Source organism: Amblyomma maculatum, chromosome 1, assembly GCF_055883805.1.
Source record: "Amblyomma maculatum isolate TAMU_Amacu chromosome 1, ASM5588380v1, whole genome shotgun sequence".
Taxonomy (NCBI): Eukaryota; Metazoa; Arthropoda; class Arachnida; order Ixodida; family Ixodidae; genus Amblyomma; species Amblyomma maculatum.
Genome location: NC_139344.1, coordinates 270778289 through 270804291, shown reverse-complemented (window position 1 = coordinate 270804291; position 26003 = coordinate 270778289). Strand labels below are relative to the sequence as shown.

The 26003-nt window shown below is 45.6% G+C and overlaps 1 protein-coding gene across 1 annotated transcript in view; it reads right to left on the bottom strand.

The window, feature by feature from the left end:
- The window catches only part of LOC146206521 (uncharacterized), a 29761-nt gene extending 5999 nt beyond the window's left edge, over positions 1-23762 (bottom strand). Inside the window, exons 1-21 of the mRNA XM_084609534.1 lie at positions 23585-23762; positions 21582-21623; positions 20275-21507; positions 17674-19377; positions 17104-17277; positions 16956-17036; positions 16325-16527; positions 15515-15679; positions 15365-15448; positions 14979-15106; positions 13647-13875; positions 13474-13572; positions 13099-13176; positions 12912-13018; positions 12756-12814; positions 12621-12672; positions 9998-10065; positions 7083-7228; positions 3256-3324; positions 2266-2373; positions 335-411 (exon numbers count right to left, since the gene is read on the bottom strand). Coding sequence (XP_084465660.1) covers positions 335-411; positions 2266-2373; positions 3256-3324; positions 7083-7228; positions 9998-10065; positions 12621-12672; positions 12756-12814; positions 12912-13018; positions 13099-13176; positions 13474-13572; positions 13647-13875; positions 14979-15106; positions 15365-15448; positions 15515-15679; positions 16325-16527; positions 16956-17036; positions 17104-17277; positions 17674-19377; positions 20275-21507; positions 21582-21623; positions 23585-23762 — 5084 coding nt within the window. The remainder of the gene's footprint in view (positions 1-334; positions 412-2265; positions 2374-3255; positions 3325-7082; positions 7229-9997; positions 10066-12620; positions 12673-12755; positions 12815-12911; positions 13019-13098; positions 13177-13473; positions 13573-13646; positions 13876-14978; positions 15107-15364; positions 15449-15514; positions 15680-16324; positions 16528-16955; positions 17037-17103; positions 17278-17673; positions 19378-20274; positions 21508-21581; positions 21624-23584) is intronic.
- Positions 23763-26003: the final 2241 nt, after the last annotated feature.

The following is a 26003-nucleotide window of genomic DNA, read 5'->3' as shown; positions in this document are numbered from 1 at the left end:
AAGATGTGCTTGTTAAAATGCTGATTTGCTATACTTTCTTATAGGTCTTTTAGCTGTGTTATTGCGACGTTAGCCTTTGTTTTTGTGTGCTAGTACTGATTTGCCATCTTTTGCATTTTGTAACCACTCGCTAACTATGTTGTTATTATTTTTTTGTAATTAATTATCGAGCGTTCCGGTAGAGGTTTTTTTTTTTTTTATTACGGGCACCCTCCTCAGTATTTTTATGCATTCTGTAAATATGTTCGAGCTAATAAGCATTCATTTTCACACAAGAGAGGTAAAGGTCTGCAATTGCTGGTTACATTTACCGTTCTCCTCTGCCCGCACTTACCGGTAACGTCGAGGGTGGGCCCCATTAATGACTTCGTCAGACAGTGCAGCTTCTTGAGAGGTAAGCTCGCATTGACTCTGAAATGAGAGAGGAAACACGTTGACGGCGTAAGGATGTCCCCAGGACACGATGTAAACAAAACTCTTGATATCTTGACATCAGCGGTAAAAGTTCACATTGAAAACCGCAACCGGAAAACGCTCCTATTCATGACAGAGAGCGAGCCACATGGCCGCCACGCCTCAATAATGCAGCGACTTGAAGCGTGATAGGATGCAGCAGAAAAAGTGCTAACTTGAGTGATAGCAGCGAGGTAGTTTTTAGGCGTGAATGACGGCGAAGCTACGACACAAATAATGGGGCCGAACGCTCTAAGTAACGGTTAGACTGTCATTGTCGTCAGCATCATCATCATCCGTGGGCGTGGTCATGCGGCTACGCCCACTGCCTCTCCCGTTAAGCCGGTCCTGTACCGGCTGCGATCCCACCTTATGTCTAGGAAGCTGATCCGCTCACCTTTCTACAGCAACCTGCTGCGCTTTCCTTCGCTTGGAATCTATTATTTCACCTGGGCGACCATCGGTTATCTTCTCTTTGCATTACATGCCCTGCCTATGCTTATTTCTTCTTCTTGATTCCCACTACAATGCCAGTAGCTCGCGTTTGGCCCCTCAACCACTCTGCACGCTTCCTGTCTCTTAACATTGCACGCGTCATTTCCTTTCCCATATAGTCCGCTGCGTATGATCCTCCATTTAAGTGAACACCTTTCGTTAGCATTCACGTCTCTGCCACATGGGAGAGCACCGTTAAGATATAGGTAAACTGTCATTCATGACCTGAGAGTACGTGTCAAATGTACACCATCATAATTTTATTTATCTATTTCGCGTTCGTAGTCCGGGTCCGCGGCCACTGCCCGCCCAGGGTAGGCGTATTCGCTCATCACTTCCAGCGCCTCGCTACCTACCGTGAACCGAATTTACATTGCGAGACTATTAAACGTTATTTAGTTTTCTGCATGTTAATTTTTACACCCACCATTCTGCTTTGCCTGTCCAGGCTGTTGATTGTGCTTTGCAATTCGTCACTTGAGTGACGCAGCAAACCAATATTGTAAGCGAGTCTTTGATTAGCTTAAGTTTGTTTTGTTTTTTTTCTTAACATTTATCCCCTACTGTCCTCACTGCAGGTCTCGAACATTTTGGGCAACACGCGGTTAATACAAAAGCATTCTTAACATCTCTGTACGACGGGACGAAAAATAGAAGAGACGAACACGGCGCTAAGACAAACAGCGCCATGTTCGTCTCTTCTTTTTATTTGTCCCGTCGTCCAACGCTGTTCAGAGTACTTGTCGTCACGAATCGCCACCAACTCGCTCAATCTGCCGTTCTTCTACGGTTAATAGCACTGGATATACTGTCTCTCTTGTTTGAAGCCCCTTCCTCTTCGGGATTTTATAACTTTTTTTTTTTGTGCAGCCGCTATAGATATATTTCACTATTTTTGCAAACGACTATTCCACATCCTGGTTCCGCAATTCCTGCATAACTGCTAAAGTTTAATTGTGTCTAATGTTTTCTCGTATCTATGAAATTTATTTACCAGGTGTCCAAGCTGAATATAACCAAGGTTTTAAAAAACTCAGTGTGTTCTAGCCAAGCGAAACCAACTGAGAGTTGTTGAGAATTGCCTGGCCATGTTAAAGCGCCAAAATGCGGAGGCAGATAGAAATCTAAAAAGTAGGATTATTCCCAACGAGAAGGAAGGAGCTATATAAAAAAAAAAGAAACTTGAAAGACGTTTCTTCTCATCTCTTTGAGTTACAAAAAGTGCTTAAGAGTAGTTCTCATTCGAGCTTGTGAATATTCACTGATTCTGTGTCGGCTTATTCGTAGCGCGCGAGAAGCGATCTCACCACAGCTTACCGTGCCATACAGAAGGAAAAAGAGCTGATCCATCGAAATATCGGCAAATCCAGGGAGTGCATACACTCCTGGCTTGTAACCGAAGTCCAGCATGGTTTCTTTGAAGGCCTGTGGCAATAATAACTCCATAAGAGTCCTGGTATTTTTTGCTGTACACAATTATTAACTTATTAATCTGCCAAGGAAATACGTAGTAGACAGACAGGCATCAGAAGCAATACTGACGTCTGTCCAATGAGAAATGTCTTAGACCGCGGCTGGCCTCAGGTTGTACTGCCTAAGCTAGAACTGGGAGCGCCCTGCATGATTTCTAGGGAACGACTGTGTGGCGCCGAATGGTACAAGCTTCCAGTGAACATTACACTTACTCACGCGCAAAAGAAGGCCAGAATAAATTCTGAAGTTAAACGTTGTACGCTACAGGAGGTTTCGCTGATTATTGAAAGAAACGACAGAATTGAGATTCACCATTAATTATGTCACACTGCTTGTCTTTCATTTCCTTTTGCATTTGTCTTTGCGTGAATCCCCATTCTGCTACAAACGGATCGTATGCGGAGATGGGAGAAACGTCACTCGTTCACGCTGCACTCTAGCGAACATACGGCTGAATTAAAATCTCCGAGGCTGAACTTCAATTTTATGGTTGTTGACTGACAGTCAGGGCGGGCGATGTTCCGCTCTACTGGCAACGAACCTCGATCGTTACAATAGGCCTCCGTATTTTTGTCCACAATTTGATGTTGTGTTTATTTTGCAATGTCGATGTGCAGTTACAAACAAAGATGTCTGGCTTTTAACCCACGAGCCTGCCGGCCTGTGCACTGCGAGCACAGTGACATACGGCGTTGAAATTTCAGTAAAGTTGAGACACCGTGCAAAGCGCTTGGTTTCACCTCAGCTCTATCACCAGATAAAAAAATCACCCTTCCCAACTTCCAAATTAGGCGCTACGCGGAGCGCCTGTGATGTAAAGAAGCCCAAACGTACCTTAAAAACTATGTTGACAATAGCGTTATCCCTGACGTCTTGGCGTAGTGGCCGAGAAGGATGCACCGCCTGCAAGAACAACAGAGTGACTCAGGCTTGCGAAAAATAAGGTTTACACAAAACGAAGCTCTAATAAATTTGTGAGCCTAAAATTGTGAAGCTGCCATCAGGTATAGCCCCATAATACTTTTGATTCTAATTTCTGCTTTCCTGTGTTTTCTGACTCTGTAGCCCCAGATGATACAATAGAAGGTTACACCAACATTACACACCGTATCAGCTGCTGCGGCGCCGATAAAGCATGCCAACACCGTTGCAGGGGGGTGAACAACGTGCTTTATTGCGATCCAGATTTATAGCCGCTATCGGCAGTCGAGGGCAGGGGATGTGACCTCCTCTCCTCGAGAAGCTGAAAATGTGCGCATGCCTCGTGGCTTCCGGGACGGTGACTCGGTTATCGCTACACGCATCACCATATCAAAAACTAAAGCTACACAAATGGTATTCTATAGGGTTGATTTTTTGCTCAATGGAGATGAAAACTCGTTGACAAACCTTCGGTACATGACGGAATGTTGCCATGAGCACGTGCTCCATGCAACAGTATCTTCACCTTACCAAGTACTGTGCATATCATCTCAACTAAAAAACAATAAAAAAAAAAAACTCGCCTAACGAAGATCTTGGCTAGCAATGCTAATTAGGTTTTAAGCGTTCCTTGTTGTAGGGTAGCGGGCTATTACTGTCTCAAGAGCGACAGAAAGTGTGGTACCAACTGAACGGTACGCCTAGGTTTTTCGTTTCTTTTTTTGGCTCGAGTCATCGGTATAAATTAACCTATTTTTCCCACATGCGTCTTGTTGCGCAGTTCTGGTTGCTATAACTGATGCTGCACCACTATATCGAAAAGAAACCGTTGCGGGAAGACATGAGGAACTTTCAATTTGCTTATTATCCTTTTCCCGGGACCGAATGTCTCGCCACGGTCATGTCCTCCATATTTTTCTTAAACTTCATGACCGGCAAGATGCTCCTTATTTCCCTACGCAACCTGATCTAACCAATTTGTTTTCAGTGATTCGGAGCCTTGCTAAAGGTTCAAGCGGTGAACTTTAACTCGCCTCTATAGGCTATAGCACTGCTGTAAAAAATACAGCGCTTGAAACATGGCACAAATTATGCTGTTTTGACGTTTATCGTCAAGGCTGCATCATTGCTGCGATTAGACTATTGGTCTATCGTATAAAAACCAGCACTCATGAACACAGGCAACGGAGGACGAGACGAAACAAACAGAAGGCGCTGAACTTACTGCTGAATTCTATTGAAAGTAAGCAGTCAATTTATACGCTTACACACACGCAAGCTAAGGCGTCTTGTCAAACACAGATACGCTACAACCACTCACTTGCGATGCAAAAAAAAAAAAAAAAAGAAAGAAAGAAAGAAAAATGGGAAACACCTTCCCAAGCACGTGTGCTGTTATCGCAAAACCGCTACCCACACTGAAGCATGCTCATTTCCCTACTGGACAAGTTAATCCAGGCTTTACTCACACACCCTCTCCCTTTTTGATAGTGTGGAATTCTTCAGCAATCTCTCGTGTGCGCTGGTCGTCATGCACAAACACCACTGCAGTGTCAACAAAAAACGATGAACACTCGCACGCAAAGCAGTGTTGTGCAACCTTTCTATTTTATTTGCTGATTATGGATTTGGCATGTTCTGTGAGGCGAACATTGAGGCACCGGCCGGTCTGGCCGATGTACACACGCTCGCAAGACAAATGGATAAGATAAACCACGCCCTTCTTACAGGCAACATGCTTGTCCCTATGCTTAATATTGCAAAGCTTCTTACCAACATTTCCCTCGCATTTTCTCTGTACCGAAGCTTTCTCAGTTTATTGGGAGAAGAAAGAAAGCTTACTCCGTATCGGGCTCCTACTCATTTAAGCCGCGGTGAGACAAGGCGTGAATGTACGGCATAACCACTAACCTCCTTTCTTTCTTTTTTTTTTTTTTTTGACCAGTATGGAGTTGTGAGAGGAGCACGGAAGCCTTCATCGTTTTAGACATCCTTTAAGCGCAGGACACGATGAGAGCCTCCGCTTAACCTGCATCCCTGCGTCGGCTGACCTGTGCGAGGAGTTTGTTTCCTATTCTAAGGGGGTAAGATTTCTTCACGGCCATACCTATGCGGCTCTTAACAATACCAATTTTTACAATTTTAGGATGAAAAGAACTGCAGTTAAGCAAAGTTTCCTCGCTTCTAGGGGAGTACTCCGAACAGGCATGCTTAGGTTCAAATGTTATAATTTCAAATCCAGAAACTACAAGGATCCTTGTTGAGGAACTTCATTTGTAAATCCTAGTCCCGACTCATTGCAGTCAAAAACATCTAGAACGTGGGAAATAAATCTTGGGCGCCCATTTACAGGCTCAGACTTTGCACAGCACAGCACAGCACAGCACAGCACAGATTGTACAGGCACACCTGTAAAGTCTACACCACACTTTTACGCACGCGTTGAGCGCATTGAATTTAAGATGTATATCCCGGCGGAAGAATGAAATTCAGATAGTAATTCCTGGTTCCTTTATTTAAAATGGTAAGAAACACTGCACAGGGCGGAAAAGATATACACGCATCGAAACTGATCGCGATCTTTTTTTTTTTTTTTTGTCATTTCGTCTTTATCTCATTTGTGTCTGTCTGCTCATAAACGCAGATTAAATGGCTACACAACTACCGAAACATAGTCCCGTGCTGTCGAAAACTAGCATAGAATGCTTCAGCCCGAGAGCATGCCACGAAAGCCCCCCCCCCCCCCCCCCCCCCCCCCCGCGATGAAGGTTCAGTCGTGCAAGGCATACGCACGTCCACTGCAGGGGCGCTAAGCGATAGCCGCGCTATGTCAATCGAATTCGTGCCAGTGCCTAAAGCGCTCGTAATGGGCCTCTTCATGACACATATTTATTAGAGCGCTGTTGCTCTAACGAATCACTGCGGAGCGGTAAGAGCGTTCCACTTTCGCATGAGAGACACACGGGTGCTATTTAAAATGAGACAGGGGCCTGTGTTAACGAAACTTCTGGCGTCGCTGCAACTTTGAAAGATACACTTTTACAGTGAAGAAGAAAAAAAATGCGTTGTTGCGTTTCGACCTACACTGCATTGCAGGGCCATAGTCGGTGGCTTCCCTTCAGAGGGGCTCTGAAGTGAAGCCATCGATTATGCGTGCCAGAATCCTGACACTTACTGGCTTCACCTCATGCCGCAAGAAAATACTATGACACGTGCAATTCGCAAAAAAAAAAAAAAAGAAAGAAAGAAAGCTTCTCTTTAATTATAAAAAACAGCTGAGGACCAGCCTTCTCATTTGGCGCAGAAAAATGACAGGGCGCGCTTGTGCTGGCGTATCTGTGTTTTTCGAATCTCGCGCCAAAATACAGAGAAAGCTCGTTGCGTCGACATCGCTGGGCGAGGCTATGCAAGCAGAATCGCTCGTGTCAATGCGCGGGAGGTAATAGACGAGCAAGGAACCAAACGGAATGACATCTCGTATCCTAGAAATAACCTTCCCCCGCAGGCACCGTCTAGTTCCGCGTGCAGCTCACAGCATCTTGACGAGCGAAGTAGCCTGTCTAGTTAAGCTAGTGGTAGCGCTGGTGACATTGATCAAATAAAAAGACGCGGGCGCAGCAAACACAGATGGAACAGGCAGCGCAAGTTCGAAACGCAGCCATTCGTGTGGCGCTGTACTTTTCGCATCTCTTTGCGCACGCTCAGAGCAGAGGGATAAAGGCGAGCTAAGCACAGCTTACGCTCATCAGACCGGGTCCCAGGTGTGGCATCGCAGCCTTGCGGAACTGCTCCTTTAAACACCCTCGTAGCGACAGGTAGCCGTCGGTGGTGATGTAATCCCAGTTGGAACTCTTGACCACCTCGTTATGCAGACCGAAGAAGGAGCCTGAAAAGGGGACGAGGAAAAGAAGGGAAAAGCGCCAGACGGAAGGGTACTTCGCAAAAAAAAGAAAATAACCTATCAAGAAACTCCCCGAAACAGCGTCCGCTGGCGCCTAGCAGAAAAATGCAGGCCAGATTCCGCTTTGAAGTGGGCACACGAAAAGGAACTGACGGCGAGGGGTTTGAAGAGAGCCAAACTAGCTCAGCTACGCGCCTCTGCTCTTCCTTTTCGTGTTAAACTTCCTAGTTGAGGAACAAAGTTGGATGAAGATGAGAGAGGGAACAAACAGTATGTTTGAGCAGACACTCGCGTTTCCCTCGTCGCAGCAGCTCTTTCGCTCACCTTCCGAAAAAAAAAAAAAAAAAAGTACAGCAGCTTACTTGTGCAGCTGCCGGATGTTTAAAGATGAGCGCACACGCACACAAACACACACATTTTTCAGTACGCGTTTCTTACTTTCAACGGAAATATCGATAATTATTTTTTCGTGATCACTTTTTTACTTTCAAGTGAGTAAAGGAATCGTTCGTTTGTAAGAACACAGATCAACCATTTGATTGTTTGTTAAGGGTGCAAACAGGAAAGAGCCCGCCATCAGGGGGTTGACACACGCAAGGACATAATGTATTTGTTTCCTCCTGGCCCGCCAAGGTGGCGCAGTGGTTAAGGGGCTCGACTACTGTACCCAAGGACGTGGGATCGAATCCCGGCATTTGCGGCTGCTTTTCGATGGAGGCGAAAAGCTAGGCGCCCGTGTGCTGTGCGATGTCGGTGCAGGTTAAAGAACCCCAGGTGGTTGAAATTTCCGGAGTCCTCCACTACGGCGTCTCTCATAGCCTGAGTCGCTTTGGTTTCGGGGACGGTAAACCCCGAAACCAAACCAATTTGTTTCCTCCTGCCCGCGGAAAGAATGTTCTATCAGTCAAAGTGAAAATACACAGCACTGTGTGCTTTCCTGTTCAAGGCATTTGCGCCGCGAGTTATCAGCTGCCGACAGCTATACTGTCCGACTTGAGTTTAATCGCCACCACATATACTCACAGCAAGTGAGTAGAAAAATGAAGCGATTGAATGCACAACGATGACGTAGGATATCTTTCAAAAAGCGTGGTTTCCGCTTTTCATAACTATTCTTAGCGAAACTGGAGCAGTATACCTTCGCGACATAATTCCACCATTATGATATTTTTAACTTTTCACTGCTGCCCAATTTTCTACGCTACTTCTTCACTGTTCTACCAATCACATTATCCTATTATTTTTCTGCGCTTTTCTGGCACTTGTGTTGCAATAAATGTCCCTATTCGCTGTTCCCAGTTCTGTACCATTTTACAGTAATGTCCTGTGGTCGAATACGCGGGTAAAATATGTGCGTAAAACGATTGTTTACTTTTTCAGCGCCGCGGCTGGATTACACAAGGAACTAATGCAGTATTTCCCTGAAAATAAACCTCGCATGAAAAAAAAAAAAAAGCACCTCGCGCAACAAATTTAGGGCAGTCTCCCGGTGTTCCAACCGAGGGAGTCGTTCACTAAAAGCAACTCGGCGCAGCCGCAAGGTTTCACTGAGAAAGCTGCACAGCTTTGTGAGACTCTACAGCTGAAGAAAAATGGCGCCTGAACCGAAGCTTGCCCCTCAACCGGGATTAAAGTTTGTACGCGACGAGGAGGTACGTGAGCCAATTACTTTTTTTTTTTACTCGGTTCTATGTCAAAGCGCAGAAAATAGCGCTGTTATAACTAAGAAGTTGCATCGATTAGATGGTCCTTCAGCTCTTCGTAGCGGCCACATCATTAACCCGTCCCGCCGCGTTGGCTCAGTGGTTAGAGCGCTGGACTCCTGATGTCGGGGACGCGCGGGTTCGAACTAGGCTGCAGCGGCCGCGTTTCTATGGAGACGAAATGCGATATCAGCTCGCATTAAAGAATCCCAAATGATCGAAATTAATTGGGAGCCCTCCACTACGTCGTCCCTCAAATCCTGAGTCGCTTTGCGGCGTTAAATCTCATACAGCAATACGGATAGCCCCATGAGACTGTTCAACTGCAGATTGCGAGGTCGGGCTGCGGAAGCATGCCTGGATGGATAGATGGGTGGATGGAATATAGGAGCGTCCCCATTGAAACGGGGTGGTAGCAGATGCTATCATGCTCGTTTTTTTGTTCTATATCTTAATTATTGTTTTAGATCAGTTAACTATATCATCATTCTATTTATTGAATTTTTGTTTCTACATTACTGACATGTTAATTTTCTGCTTTTAAGCCACCAATCTTCCACTCATTTTTTGCTAGCTTCCACCGCAGGTTCATCTCTAATCCCCAGGGCCTCAGGAAGAGTGACTGTGCCTGCATCGACTTCCGGATGGATACCATCACATTCGAGTATAAGATGGTTAATTGTTTCTGTGGATTTACCACATACTGCACATGTGTCATCTTCATGGTTAAATTTATTTTTGTAGCTGCGTGTTCTAAGGCACCTTGATCCAGCTTCAAAAAGTAGGGCACTGCCTCTTAAGTTATCAAAGAAAGCTTCCTTCCTGATCTGCCTTTTCCACTTTCGGTATAATATTCCATACTCTGTTTCTTTTCCATAGAATTTATCCAATTTTTACCTTTTGTGTTTTTAATTAGTTGCTTAACGCTCTTAATTTTTTCGTCCTTGTGACCGGCATACTTACTGGTTAGTCTCCTAGTTCTTTTCTTTAGCCAAAAGGACAGCGACACCGCTTTTAACTGCCTGAAGGATTGAGTGCAAATGAGGCTTACCTTCTCTCTCCAGCATGCTGTACAAGGCCTCCATAATGCGCCGGCCGCTTCGGGGGAAATAGAGTGGCCTGCACAGGTGTTTGCCCGCACAAAGGGGAAGCAATAAGTTTGCCTCAGAGATCGCAAGAATGAACCTTCATTAGTGGTGCGTAATCAAGTAGCCGGCGTGATTCGATCTGAGAATTGCGAAAACTATGTTTCTGCGCATTTTGAGGTCTGCTCTAAATAATAGTTTTTATCTTAAAGTTTTTAGTATTCTTCGCGCAAAAATAAAAAAATAATAAAAAGGCTTGGTTTATGCTACAGAGGAGGTTATGTCAACAGTAGACGCACAGATGCTTCAGATGCTTATGGTACAGTTAGGTTTTGCGGTCCATTATGATACAGCATATGCAATGTAAACAGGGCCGAACCTGAAATAAATGTTGACTTCTGGAAGGATGAGCCCAAATTGACATTGAAAAAAACCAGTAGTCGAGCCACCTTTATCTATTTGCATATAAAAAGTACACTAAATTGTCCTATACTGAGGGTATTATACAAATGGGAAGGGGGAGTAATAAAGGTTTAGCAGGAATAAAAAGGCACAGACACCAGCTTTCAGCGCCAAAAAAAATGAATGCAGATACAATATAAGATGATACATTGCAAGAAAAGAGAAATGTTGCGTGTATATACGCTTGAGTAAGAAGAAAATGCTCGTCTGCACCTGTGAAAGAACAACACCTGAAGCCAAAATGCTTGGCAATGCAAAGCAGCTAAGCGTTACAACTCTATCCATAACACACGTAAGTACAATATTTTATATCACAGGCGTTTTCCTTTACTACTTTCTTAAAACGACCCCTGTTTCGTTTTTGTTTTTGTTTTTTGTTTTTTGTCCTTTTTCTTCATTCGTGAAGTCTGAGCAGCCACATTCATAAATAAGGCTCCGTAGTCGTGACTACCAGCTGTTAGCTATCATCCCATTCCTAATTAAACTACACCTTGTTCCCGCTTTCAGGCACATTTGACAATTCCGATGATGTCTGCCACCACATCTACTCAGGGAGGAGGTGGCGGCGATAAACATTTATAGGCTTTAAAGGAGGTCTCCTATATAGAATATACCACGCCTGCCACGCCACACACTGTATGCTCAATCATAAGGTACCGGCTTCACCGCACCAAAGGTCTATTCGCAGAAAAGCACCTTTTACAGGCTGTGCTAGAGGTGCTGGTTTACTACAAACGATTTCCTTGGGACGCGACTTATAACGCAACCTCACAAACGAAGAACATCTAGTGTACTTGGTCCAACATTGGGGGGTATTCTCAAAGTTAAAATAGTTTGTTGCAGAAACGGGAGTTATCCCACCTTAGCACCCAAACAGTGCAATCACACGACTGAAAAGAAAAGCTGTGAAGCTTCCACAGAAAGTTCGTAGTTTAAAAAAAAAAACATTGTTTTAACTCTGAACCGCAGCCTCACCGCGGCAGTCACTCTACGACTTGAGATAATCAGAGCAGCTAGCATATGGTATGGTGCAAGTGATTTGCTCGAAGTGGAAATCGTGTTGGTTCAATTATTAGATGAATCCCGTGTGCTAGAGTAGATATTTAATAAGGGTGCAATTAGTCATTAGCAGCCACCCAAACGTAGCCACACGGCTACAAACTACAGCTCTACAGCATCCGCAGATAGACTCCACTTTGTTGGATTCCTCTAAACACTGGACAAACACCGCTCCCACTTCGAGTTGACGCCTTACCTTTCGTCCTGCCATATGCTAGCCGTCCCGATTAGTCCGGTCAGTAAAGTGATCGAATCCAAGTTGTCCCGGGTTGAAACCCTGGATCAGGACTAATTTTTCTTCAATTGCAATACTTATGCGGGAACTGTAGAGATTTCTTTTTTTTTAGGATATATGGAGCACTTACTGCATACATTAGGGTAAACAACAGTCGCTTCCGTCATTGTACAAGGAAACAAAATAAAAAGCTCAAAATAGATGTATTCTGTATTGTGCGGGCTCACGCGCCAGCTGTGTCGAAGGCTAACAATGTAAAGAATGAAAATAATTTCACCCTAAATGAAAGACATACCGTGAAAGGAGGCAAAAGCCATATTGTTAGCCCTTGGCAAGGCTTTCCTGTCGTTTTCACTGTTATCCATAAGTAATTATAAGACTTCTTACGGTGTTGATTGTTCATTTCTCTCTCTTTCTTCGTTTCGTATGTTGTGGATGTTTCTTTTTTTATTCCCATCTCCGAAAGCACCCGTGATGTTATAAAAAGCGCCTTCACGTTTTTTTTTATTTTTTTTTTATCATGAAATAATTTTCGTATGGGATCTGCTGTTCACCTCGTATTCTGAAAGGCACTATTGAACAAGCAGTCCTCGTGACACCAGAACAAGGATCTAAGTTACGCAACTCTTTCCTTAGTCCATCTGCGTCTTATCCGTTTCTCTTACACTCACGGGTTTTTATACAGCATAAGTCTAAACAATTACCCTAAACGTTTCTGCCAAGCGTAAGCGTGTTCGACCGCTGTCATTGTGCGTTGGCTGTTTGCCGCACTTCGGAGGTAGATTAAAATATGCTCTATACTAGCCGTACGGCAACAAAAGAAAGCAGCTTACGAATGAAATGTGTTGTACTTCACGTCTTCCATAAACAACGATGGAGGTATATCTGAAAAAAAAAAAAAATTATAGCAAAAGTTATGAAACAAAAAGTACTACGTGCTTGTATTCATATTCCCCACTGAAGCTTACACAATGTGTTTTCGAAGTGGTTGTAGGTAGCTACCGTGTCGAAGACAGAACCATGCCACCTGCAAATTTGGATTTCGTACATAACGGGAAAGTAAAAAAAAAAAAAACTGCGCTAATCTAAAGCAAACGTTTGAGCAAGTGCGCTTTCCAACTAACCGAAACTGTGGTCCCATGTTACCGTAATAGCTCCAGTAGTTCTTCAGGACAATACTTAGCGTTTGAATGTAGTCAGGGAGGACATTCGACGGATCTACGTCAGGTACCTGCCGAAATATAAGACGAATACGTCAAAAACAGCAAGTCTTACCCGTATTGTCGCTCATTATTGCGGCGAGTGTTTTACCCCATGGTAGTGCCTCTCGCGGACTTCCGGATCGCTGATCAAGTGGCTATTGGACGACTGAACTTTGAGGCCCCGCAGCTATTAAACAAGCAAACAAAAAAAGAACTTCACTGCAGTCAGTGGTATCCACACTACAGCTATTTGCGGTCCATTCAGCCTGAATCTAAGTACACTAAATGCTTTTGTGATACGTCGCGAAGCGCACGTTTAAAATTGAATTCTAAATTAGCAGTTTTTGAACTGAACGAGCGTGAGCCATAAGTAGGTATAACAAAACAAACTGCTGTCATGCTACTCTAGAAGACACCGAAAAGCGCGCCCCATTTTACATCGTAAAATCACATATTTCGCGGCAGTAAAGCATGTGCTCGATACCTTGAGGATGACAATTTCTCTCGGTCGCTGCCCGATTCGGCTCGAGTTCCGCGCGGTACGGAAGAAGTGCTTCTTCAAGAGCTCCATGGTCCGGTTGATCTAGAGTAATGCCGTCCAAGATGTTACGGGACAGTTTATAGGGGCTCAACGTGTGGCGGAGCGCGCCAACTCACAGTGTGAAAGGTGTCCTTCTTCTCGAACGAGTCCACCTGCAACTTCAGCAGTGGGAGCTTGTAGACATTCTCCAGCAGGCGGAGGCAGAAACGCCAGCGCTTGGCTGGCTTGTGCGTTGGTATCTCGCGCGCGTAGAGCAAGTGCGCCAAGTCTCGGCCGTCGTTATGTGGAAGCAGCGGCGCCAACGACAGCACCACCCGGAAACCGATGTAGTTCAGCAAGGCGTTCCTGCGATTGTTCACGAACCACGGGCGTGACCCAAAGCTCATTAACAATGCGATGCGGATTACGCACAATTATAATATGCAGAAATGACAAGCAGAAATCGCGGCATCAATGCTACATGCTCGCCTCTAAGCATTGCCTAAGCGTTAACTAGAGGTGGAATTTTGAATTCTTTTTTCTGCTAGTAGTGTATTCAGTGTCTGTATTTCCGTATTCGACGTAGACTGTCATGCTTCATGCGGCATCTAGGAGCCAAAGTCGCTGAAACCTCGTTCTGAAGACATACAATTAGGGTACATATGTCGTCGGTTCGAATGCCTGTCACGAGACAGCCTTCAATGTGACTGACAGATGCATGCTATGTGCGATGAGAAATCGCATGGCGCCACTTGTAATGATTTACGACAAACGGTTGCTTCACAATTTTGATGCGAACGTCTAAAACCCCGCTGCCACGTGGAGGTCCGCCAGTGGCAAGCATATATAGGCGAACGGCATGAATTCCTAAAATGGTCGTGGCCTCGGATCGCGGATGAGTATATGCATGCATTCGTGATGCTCGTCTTGCTGTGTGCGTCATACGGCCTCTTGATGGCGTCAACCCTCTTTTCTTGCCAAACATGAAATTGGTATGTTTATCACTGTAATGGTACGAGTAATGCTTTCACACACCGTCCACTATACTCTTAAACCTTTGCGAGGGCAATTAGTGAGCAGAAATTTGACAACCAATTGTGCAGAATCTCGGAAACTGTCAGCAATGACTACATAACTATGCCTCAAAAGTTGAGCACTCAAGGACTTATTTTGAGCATAATATCTCTGAACAAAATCTCATAGGGATGATTCCGTGGCAATGTTCTTTATGGTACTGCATATCCGGAATCCGTCATAGGGTAAGAATGGGATTTAGCTTGCATGCGTTCTCCACACAAGAAACAGATTCCTCACCAGTACCGTGCACAATGATTATTGCTTTCAAAAGATAGAAACCTGTACACTAACAGAACCTCTTTTATGTCCTCGCATTCTACATAAGAAATAACGATGTCTTAAATCGCATATATAAAGCCTAACGAAACAAAGAAACAACCAGCGGCACTTACTTTTCGAAGGAAGTTGTGATATTCAGCACGTCTACCAAGAAAGATTGCGTAGGAGTAACAAACTCGACTTCAGAGTCCAAGACCGCAATCCCGTCCACCAGCGTGTTTAGAAATGATCCAACGTCGAACTGCGACACGCTATACGTTACAAAAGGGTCGAAAACTGGGCGAGATGGTACGGATCCATTTTGTTGTGGCCCCACATAAACGAGGACTGAGACGAAGGACAGCACAAGTGCTCACAAGTGCTTGACAGAACAAATGAGCACTTGTTCTGTCCTTCGTATCAGTCCTCGTTTTTGTGGTGCCACAGCAAAATGGAAGCTATACGTTAGTTGCAGTTAAAGAAAAACATTATCCACGCCATGAGCGCAACAGATACGGACCTCTCTCCGCTTGTCGAGGTGTTGCAGACTATTGCGATGATGCTCTCTGGTGTAGTCGGTGAAGCGATGGTTCTTCTCCACAAACTGCAGGTCCGTAAAGCCAAGGTCTAAAAATCTCAGCAGCGGGATGCCGTAAGTAAGAAAACCTACCTTGTACACTTCTTGATCTACGTCGAGGACAGGCTCAGAGAGCGCCTGTATGTTTTTGTCGCTGTTCACGAGCGACATAGACTTTGTTACGTGCTTTTGGTACTTTGACGCAACATCACCGGCGAGGTAGGCGTCTTCTGTTATCACTGCTCTTGGTTCCTTAAGCTAAGCAAAAGAAAAAACAAACACAACCAAACTTTCGCAAAGAATACTGTGCACGCAGAGTAAAAAGAAAAAATATATAGGAGCAATCAAGTGGATATATGCGGAGCAAATGCCACAACATTTTTCTTTCACTCACCAATGCACTCAAATTCTGATATTATTCTTATCGCGTTCCTATTCGTAATCGTTTCCTTTATTCAATTTTGCCGGGTCATTCTTACTCCGTTATTTCCCTTTTCTCTCATACAAGTGGAATCCCCCGCTAACCATTGCCACCTGCAATGGTTAGCAGGGGGATTCTTCACACAGACGATGACAACGCCGGACAGCTTTCGCCTTGATGGCACTCATTAACAGCATCGCACTGAAAATGAGAACAGCGGAGCGCATGGCTTTCGGCACTATCACCGCATTCCAACTACAAGCCGGCGGCTCAAGAAACCCTGCCCGAATATTGCACGCCTTCGTTGTCTCTTGACAATTCCGTGGTTACAGTAGCGCCGCCACAACGCTGGGGGCTCGATGAAGCGGGGGCGTCTGCGCCAAAATCCATGCACTCCATCGTTAGCATTTCTATTCATTCTGGCACTGTTATTCGTCAATAATCTGCGTATCGGTGCTGCACCCGTCTCAGCCGAAACGTACCACGAATATCCAACCGGACCCGGCGGTTGAGTCTGTCTCGAGCGACGGAGCAAAGAAAGGGTGCACCGCTAGCTTGCGGGCAGCAAAGGCCATAACTTCGGGCACTTCCAAGTCCATCGGTTCCTCGTCGTAAGGCCAGTCGGTAAGCCGAACGTCATCTAGAGCTGTCTGCAAAGCTATGGCTGGGTTCTTCAAAAGGAAGCCTACAAAAATACCGATATGACGGAAAGTTAGAACGAGTTTACTAAGCTGGACAAGAAATCAAGTGGGAAACGTAACATCATTTCGAGCGCGTGCCCGTAGCGGCAATTTCTCTTGGCGATTATATTTGACACCTCCACGCCGTCTATATTATCTCTTTAACACTTTTGACAAGTGCCATGGCATTGCAGAGGCAAAAGCGAAATGCAACCGAAAACAGATAAAAGCGGCTTATCTACGAAGCTAAAGGCAGTGTGGTTAGAAAATGAAAAGTGTGCGAAAATTGTTCTCTTCGAAAACACACGGAGAGACATCATGGAAGCCGAATTCAAGAGAAGGCATCGTGCTTGCCGCTGACGCACTTGTTAGACCGAATAAGAAGCGCACATTTTAAGTTGCAGTAGTACAGACAATATTTTTCTGCACCTACTTTTGTCGCTGCAGCCTTGAAAAAGTTTTACAACGTTGTGAAGCAGTGGGTCCGTGTACGTAGCGTGGTCTAGGGCGTTTTCTGCGAAAAAAAAATAAGTGAAAGCAAACACCTAATCCCCGAGGAGAATGACTTTGTGACGTCTTACCGTGGATGTACTCCATAGTCTTCTGCTCTGTGAGCTGCACAATGAGATCATCCACCGAAACCTTTTTTCTATTCGAGGGATGCGGATGAGTGCGGACCCAGCCACTGCACGAAAACTCGTAGAAATTTGCACAGGGCTTCTGAGTCAGATCCGTGAACGCATGGAGTCGGCCTCCTGAAATTCAGAGAGAGCTGGATCTCAAAACTACTCGTTTATACTTATTCGCCGCATTGCGTTTACTTAATACGAGATTTAATGGTGCCTAGCGGTTCTCCATATCTATCTGTAGAGTTTGCACGCTTGCTGCTTTACACAGAGGTAAAAACAGCCTGACACCGATTCTTCTGCTGGTTTTATTTACGTCAAAGGACTCTATAACATTTCAAAGGGGACAGATGTTTCTATACTGCTCTAATTTTAAAAGTGGAAACTGGCCACTTGTGAGGAAGTGCGAGAGTGCAAGCGCCATCCCTAAGCTTTACATTTTACTAATTCTGCTCATATACTCTTATCACAGCCGCTCTACAAAATTACAGCTTCGGTCGCAGACGTCATCGAGTCAGTGCTTACCTTCCTCCATACAGTCAGCAGTTCCACAGCGCACAACTGGAACAGAATCGTCAAATGGAATCAAGGTGGCGTGAGTTGTCGAAATCTCAGTGGTCTGAGCTTTTGCACTGCTAGTGCTGCTTGCGTAGCTGCTTACTGCCCCGGCGCTGTCGTTCGCTTGTTCCCCTGGTGACTCGTGTGATGTTGGTTGGGCATTATTTGCGCCAGGTTCGAAGCTGGTCGATGCGTTCGCAGTGAACGTTTCAGTAATGTTCACCTGTCCGCCGTTCAGATTGTTGTTGAATGTTTCGATAGTTGAGATGAACGCCACCGATGCATTCAGCACTTCTTGTGTTTCGTTTATCCGTTCAGCACTATCGTCTGTTTCCTTCTTCACAGGTGAAGCTGACCAGGAGCCTGCTGTCAGATTAGACAAGGGAGCAGACGTGTTCACTAGCGGTGGGTTCAATGTTGAAGTGGAATACGACGTGCGTACTAAAGGTTTTCTTTCGGCAGTCCATTCGATTGGCATCTTGTATGGCAACCTGGTTAACGGGGTGTGCTTTGGCATTGCCTTAGGAGACATTCTACGGCTATTGCGCGGCCGTGCTTTCCTTTTGTGGCTAGGATGCTCCTTCTGCAATCCAGACGCCCCCTCCCAGAGGTTCATACCGGCGTGCTGGTAAGTGCCATCCAAAGCGTCAGTGTCATTCGCCTGATCAGAAGAAACCCCCAAGTCAATTGTAAAGTCGCCTGTGTTAGACTGGTTGCGGGCGCCTCTGCTGGGTGTTATTGTTCCTGGACTTGCCCACGCGGAAGCATTCAGTTTTTCGAGGGGATCATGACGATGAGTGACGGCGACTACCTTTATATTTTGCTTGTACGTGCCGCCAGTCTCGTTTTCTGTCGTGTTACGTGTAGTCTCTTCCTCAGTCACGTCGGATGTGTTAAATACGCCTTCGGTGGATGACATCGGATCGAGGAGGGGTTTTCTTGAGTCAGCGCTCACTAACTCGGATGACAGTTTTGTGGCAAAGGTAGGCTTCGTGTGGCGTTTCTTCTTCAAACGCTTCCTCGGTGGATACCTGTTCTGAGCATGTTCAGTAGTCTCCACTGTGCTTCTAGATGTCGGCGTCCTCTCTACAGTGGTTCCTTTCGTGGTGGTAGATCGTCGACGATATCGACCTCGCCTCGACATGCGGATCTTGCGCCTAGTGCGAGGAGTGCTCATTTGTTCCACCCTAGTTGCGTTCGTCGCTCCCAGGGAAGAGAGCGTTGACCTTGGCGACGAAATGGGTACTTTAGGTCTCGCGGCAGCACCCTGAGTTTCATAACCCCATCGGCCACTACCGATCTCACCGGAAGCTTTACTCGTGCCATCTTGACGCGCGTCACCCGTTGGGCTTATTTCCACCCATGATTTGGCGTCTAATAAGTCGGGCGGTGAGTAAGTGCTTCCAGGTGGGGATGTTTCACTCATTTCAGAACTGGCACTCAAAGTAGCGACTGATTGCACTGGTTTTCCGCTGCCACCGATAGCATCATCTTGAGCGGCATGCTTGAAGTTTTTCTCTTTTGTCACTTTTTGTTTGGGCCACGTTTTACCTTCCTCTGCACCTTTCATCGCGGCAAACGGTCCGTGTGTGGCGTAGTCGTGTGTCGCATTACTGTAGTCACCAAGAGTTTCTGCCTTCTCTTCAAGCTTCGTACCATTCATGGTCTCAACTGCGCCAGACGAGTCATTTGCTGAACCTGGCGGGTGAGGTGAAGTCTCTATTTCCCCATTTTGGATGATATTAAGTGCCGAAACATTCATTCCATCGGCGCCTTCAGACACTTTGTCGGCGTTCAAGAGGCCCCCGTTATTTTTTACGTTTGTCTCGGGTTCATGAGTTGACGAAAAGCGACCTTCAACGTTCATGCTTGAGTTTGAAGACACCGAACTCAAGATATATTTGTTCGAAGCTATTTTCGAGTCATTCTTCAAGGTACCAACGGTTGCGTTACCTAAAATACCTGAAGGGAATTGGCTGTAGTTCTGGTACGGTGCATAATCCTCTCTGCGTTCAGTGGCATTGCTGAATAGCGAGGCGCCACCCCCTGCCAATGCAGTAGTGGCTTCAGAGCCAGTACGGCTTTCGTTATAAGATTTGAGCGCAGTTTTAATGCCCGAAGTAATGTTATCCATATCAAGAATAGCGCCATCTTGAAATTTTCCGCTAGTCGATGATACAGGCAACACTTCAGGCTCACGTCTTTTCGTAATTGTGCTTGGATGCGACCAGAGATGTGGTGAGCTGATATTGCTGGAACGTGTCAAGCCAGTGCCTGTAATTTGTTCCCTCCCTGGAACGTTCTTTTCCACTTCTCCGACAGGTCCATTTGTCGAAGCTGGCAAATTCATGTCAGCATTTGATATTGCGCTTCGTGGGGATGATCCGCCAGGTGGCGCATCTCGGCTTCCTGCCACAAACTCCCTGGGTGATGAAGACGCAGCAATCGCTTCTCCGCTTCCATGAGAAACTCTCGGTTTGTTCGTGACACTTTCCAGGACATCATTTTCATTCAACCCTACAAAAGTTCTCTCTGCAGCAGTCGAAAAGCCTGAAATGGTTACTTCACTCGCATTGAAAGCATGTGCCAGCGGCTCGTTGAAAACCGTCCCTCGTAGATGTGCCTCCGGGTTCTTGCTGATGTTAAGAGAAGCCATGTTTTCTCCCGTGAGCTCCGTAAAAAGTGAAGCAGTCCCATTTGCCGGCATATTTTCATTTAGTCTTTCAAGCTCGCTGGCTGAAGTGGACACTGCGTTCTGCAAGAAATGGCTCAATCCTTGCACCGGAGAGGCAGCATCTGCCTCCGAGCTGGATCTTGATGTAACCTCAATGCTTCCAGCTGCTTTTTTCTGGAGCTTATCGTCACTCACAGTTGGTTTTAAGTCAACCCCGTACATAGTTTTACTGAAGGAACTAGTTGATGCCGAGCCGACCAAGTTCGACTCCACCTTTTCCTTGTCATGCGCAGCTCCACTAGGAGGCATGCTTTCATTGCCGCCAGCGAGTTCGAAGAGGTCGTGGATGTCGCGCACAGTCTCTAGACCTTGTTCGGTGGTGTCTGCGTTCGTTGTCACGTCCATCTTTCCTGAGACGACATCAGATGGAAGAGTGGTGGCATTGGTAGAAACCTCGACTTTTGTGGGCTGCGACTCGTTAAAAGAAAGGCCAGGTGCACCTTCCCACTTGATGAAAGGAACGGCGGCTCCTTCGGACGGCGAGCTGAAGTCCCCACCTCCTGTACTGATGTTGGCACTCTCGACAGTGATAGCCGTCCCATCGGCTGCATTTATGCTGACACTGCTGCTACCGGCGTTCAGATAGGAATTGTTTTTGCCGGACCTGATAACAATGATGTTGATGTTGCTATTCCCAATGACTCCGCTGCTCGGCACCGCTGCCAGAGTCGTAGAAAGTACCGGTGGTCCTCGCCTGCCCATGAACCTGCGAACTAAGTTTGGAGTGACCGACAAGGTGTCGTTAGCGCCGAGCCAGAATCGAGAGCGCCTTGTGTCGAGTGTAGTGTCCTTGCGTCCCACAGCAGACCTCCAGTGAACGGTGAAGGGTTCCAGTCGAAACGGCTCGTTGACTTCGGGCTCAGCGGGTGGAAGGGTTTCCGCGAGCGGCTTTTTGGAGCGGAGAGATTCCAAATTAACGTCGGCGATTTCCATCATAGAAAACTCGGTGGTCGGCTCTCCGGCAAAAGCTCGCTTTCCGGGCAATATGAACTGCTTGGTTCGGGGCATCGTAGATGTGTTGGGCGCCCAGCCACCATGACGTAATCTCCCATGGTGATCGACAAACACTGAAATCAGACAGAGGGCATCTTAAGAATTGCCAATTCAGAGGAAGAAGAATACTTTGCTAAAGTGCACAAACCTCTGTGATGCAAAGGATTCTTCATTGGGGGAACGACAACACCTGCGAGAAGAAAACTTGGTCGGGCCAGTAGCTCAAAGACAAAGTCTAAAGATAAATATCGTCAGAAATCTACAATGTACAATGGCAGCGATGCTTCAACGCGATATGCAAATGTTGCGACAAGATAGCGGCGTCTCGTGCACAGCAGGGCAAAACCGGCCCCGGACTGTGCGCCACCACCCTTATTCCTATTTCGGAAATACATTTCAGGTTCACGATCAATTAGGCGAGAGACTGGAGAGCCCTTTTTCTCAAAACGCGTTGAAGTGCTCATGTATTTACCATGCCACCAACCTTGGCACTGCAGTTCGTTTTTCTTCTCGCAAAACAACTGGAAAGCAACGTATAGGCGTCGTACAGAGATAGGCATGTATAATATTGTTGTTACAGGGGTATGGCTTGAAAAAAAAAATGGTGTAACCTTGCGTTCAGCGAAAACTGGCGCTCACTGTCGTTGCTGCAGAGCTGTTTTAATTCAAACACCTGCGAAGCCCAGCCTTCTGAGAGCGGTGCGCATCAGTAATTTTCTTACAATATTATCACCCCACCTACAGACTTGAGGCCGCACAATCAGTTCTCAGTCGCATGTGGTTGCAAGGATCTCCATAAATAAACCTGCGGTCTGTTCAACCTAAAACAGGCTATTCTGCTTAACTCACGAAAGCCGAGAATAACTGCGAGGGACGAAGAACTGGTTAAGTGAGAGTGTTCAGTCGCGCCTGCCTTGCAGGAATCGTTGATAGGCTCCCGTTCATTAACCAAGGGTACTACGGTGAAGCAGATTGTTCGTAAATCTGTAATTCACCAGGTATCACTCGCAATATCCTCGCGAAAATGTGGATGATTTTCACTTCCGCTCAAGGAACTACATGAATTGCTGGCACATTCGCAGAAACTCCCTTTTCCGACAATATTACCAAAATAAGATCTAAGCTTCTGCACTCAGAAATGAGAATGCCTGCTAAAAAAAGATAAATTAATGAGAAAGCCAACCCTAACGACCAGACTACAAATATATATTCGTAAAGCTATATTGTCAAGTGTCAGAGCGGTTTTGAATTTAGCTATCCATTTACTGTGTGTGTGTGTATTTGCACACTTCTCTCTTCCTGAAGAGTCCAGAAATAGCAAAAATTAGCAAAAATCAATTATGCTGTAATTGTCTGTTTTTCGTGAAAAAGCTCGCTCTTTTTTTATTTTTGAAATAAAGCAACCATTTGTGATTAGATTGTGGTATTTAACTTGAATCTGACGTTCTGAACATGTGGGCTTTACAGGGTCACAATGTTATAGGAAAGTGATCTAGTTAATGCAAACATGTCGTCGATTAAATTTTAAAAATGAGAAGCAAGAACGCGCTTGCTTAGTTATAAGTAGCTTTCACTGCTCCTTTGGAATGACGCACACTTGATTTAAGGGGCAACCATTTGGTGCAGCGGTCATAGATCCGTAGCGAAAAGAAAGCTTGCAGAATACTTTTGGTTACCAAACGCCACGAAGACACGTTTCAAGTTCCAAAGGGGTTCACATAATAGGTTGCACAAAGCTGCTGTCACAAAGAATAAAATGCTGTCGTTAACAAGGCGCAGACTAAAGAAAACATGAAAGAAAAAAAACCCCGCCAGATTTGGCTTGTGACGGGCGATTTGTGATTTCAAAGTGCTCTTGGGAGTCAGCACTGTCTTTCCTTGCAAACATGAGTCTTCGATAATGGCACGTGTTTTTCACAAACTTGTTCGTCAGTTTAAAAAAAAAAAGCAATTCGAATATGATTGAAACCTTTTAACGAGAGCAAATAACTAGAAAAGGAAAAAAAAAAATTACATTTAACAAGAAATACACATGATACAACGCCCGTTATAAATTGGACTTTTCCCGCGCAGGTTTACGTACTACGTCGCTGAAAGAGGACGTCATTTAGAATTATCAGTGTCCCTCAAAGGAAACGCCAATCATCTGACCTGACGACTCGGGGGCGGGCTCCGGTTTCTCAACTTTCTTCCACACGATGGCCACAAGCGCGAGGACGAGCAGTGTGGCGGCGACGCCAGCAATCAGGAAAGCTTTTGGATAGTCACGTCGCCCACGGGTGGACCTGCACTCAACAAACAGTTCATTAGCCAAGCTGTCAAACTTCATTTGGCTGATGTCATAAAAAGTGCTACATGGCAGACTGCACCATGTATTTCTTTTTTTTTTTAATTGCGAAAGCAATACACCGCCAGGTCTAACCGCTCGTCGCTGTGTGCCGTGTCCGTGTCCTTGTCCGCGGTCCCTCATAAAAAAAGAAATAAAAAAAAATCAGCCTGCCATGACATTTGAATTCGTTACCCCTATGCCACGGCAGGAGCTGCCAACTCGGGTCGCTCCTTTCACATGGGAGTGGGATATCAGAATCAGCCTGCCAGAACAATTTGCATTCACGTTACCCCTACGACACGCAGGCACGTCCATACGGCTTGGTTGAAGCGTGACTTTATTTGTGGGCTGGTAGCTTACGCTCTCGCGTCTTAAAGGATGAGCTAAAGTCCCCAATAATATAGCACCTTACACTGAGAAGGCGTGATAGGGGAATAATGTAGCAGGCAAAAGAAGCTTTCGCCGTTGCTATCGCTTTTTAACTAGGGTTCACCAGAGCTAAACCACTACTTTTTTTTTGCCCTGCAGCCTCACTTCTCCTTCGTTCTTCTCCGTAATCAAGACCGCTGACTTTTCAATTGCTGCTGACACGCGCAAATACGCCAACCTCTATATGCTCCACATGAAACATAAGCTCTCTTTCCATATGTTCCCCCGAAATTTCTGTGCTCCAGTCAAGTATGCCGATAAGTGAATTTCAACGCTTGCAAACACTTCGGCTGCTTGTGCGCTGCAATATTCAAAAGTCGTCGTTGCTTGACAGCCTTGCACTAACCTATATCCAGATAAAAATAAAGGCTTTTTGGTTGACACTTTGTCTTGGTATTCACAGAAATATTAAGTTAGCTGCGTCTTAAACAACAGTCCTCAAGGGTCTGTTCTATGCGAGACAATTCTAGAAAGTTCCAAATTTAACAAAAGAATCTAGCCTAAACCGCCTTTAAAGTAGCTTCCCTCAAACTGCCTGTGACATGGTAGCTGCTCCGCTGCTGGATATCGACACTCTTCACACGGAAGTCTGTATTCTGATTACATTACCATTCTGAACAGGTGAGCAAAAAAAATGTACGTTTCCTTGCCGAGAGATAGCACTGAATGGGCACAATTAGCCGGCAGGTGGCATCTCTGATACAAAATGAAATGGGATCACTGAATCATGCGCCGATTCGCAAAGCATGCGTACTTGATTTTTAAGAACTTGTCTACAACTGGCTTGCATGAAACCGTTTGGTTCTTCAAATTATGTAACCCGACACTGGAAAACTCTGCCGCTGCATGTGCTCCCGGCCAAAAAGCTTGTCACTTGTTGTTCCCGGCCTGTATTTTAGACGCTTTGAAATGGTAGACATGTCCAAAGGGCGTAGCTTAAGGCGGAAACGCTGTCTTGCTCAAAAACGAAAGAAAAAAAAAAAAAAAAGAGCGGCGAACTACGCCCCCGCATAGCTACTATATCGAAAGTATTCATGATAAGATTTATTAACTGCCATACTTTTGTGCCAATGGTTTGCACTATTATTAGTGCTAGGGCAAGTGCGATTTCAGCCGATTTTTGCATCAAGCAATCATCACCTATGCAGTTAGGGTCACAGCTAATCCGCGCGGCCCGAAGTGAATATGCCCACTCAGCGTACATTTCCCCAAATGCGGATACATATCCCATCAAATAGCCCCATTGACAAAACTTTAGCACTTTTCTTTATAATTGAAAAAAGAAACGGGACTCTATAAATTAAGTTCCGTATAGTAACATAGGTGAAAATTTGTGGACTGAAAAATGATTATCCCAGCTTCGTATCCGTGAACAAAGACTTCATCAGGAAGTACATTCCGCCAGTATACAAGCATGTACGCGCGAAATTGTGCCCACTTCGTTTACATTACCAAAATAAGAACAGCATGCGTTGGGAGTGGACATCGATGTAAGATCATCAGGAGAACGTCAAAATCAGAGGGAAAGCTGAAAATGGCGTAGGCGCCCTATTTAAAGGACCCTGAAAACATATTCACGGTCATATTCAAATGGGACAGATCCGTAGGTACAGTTTTCGTGAATATTTGAGTCGAATTAATAGATCTAGGACAAAACGTCACCAAACTGGACCATCTGAATGCGCCCTCACATTGGGGCCGCCAAGGTCGCAGTGAGGCGGAGTCACGGCCTGTTTCCTTTATTTTTTTCCTTGGCCGTCGGCCTGTGTGGAGCTGAAGGGGAGGGAGGCAAGGAGCATTATTTTTAGTCTC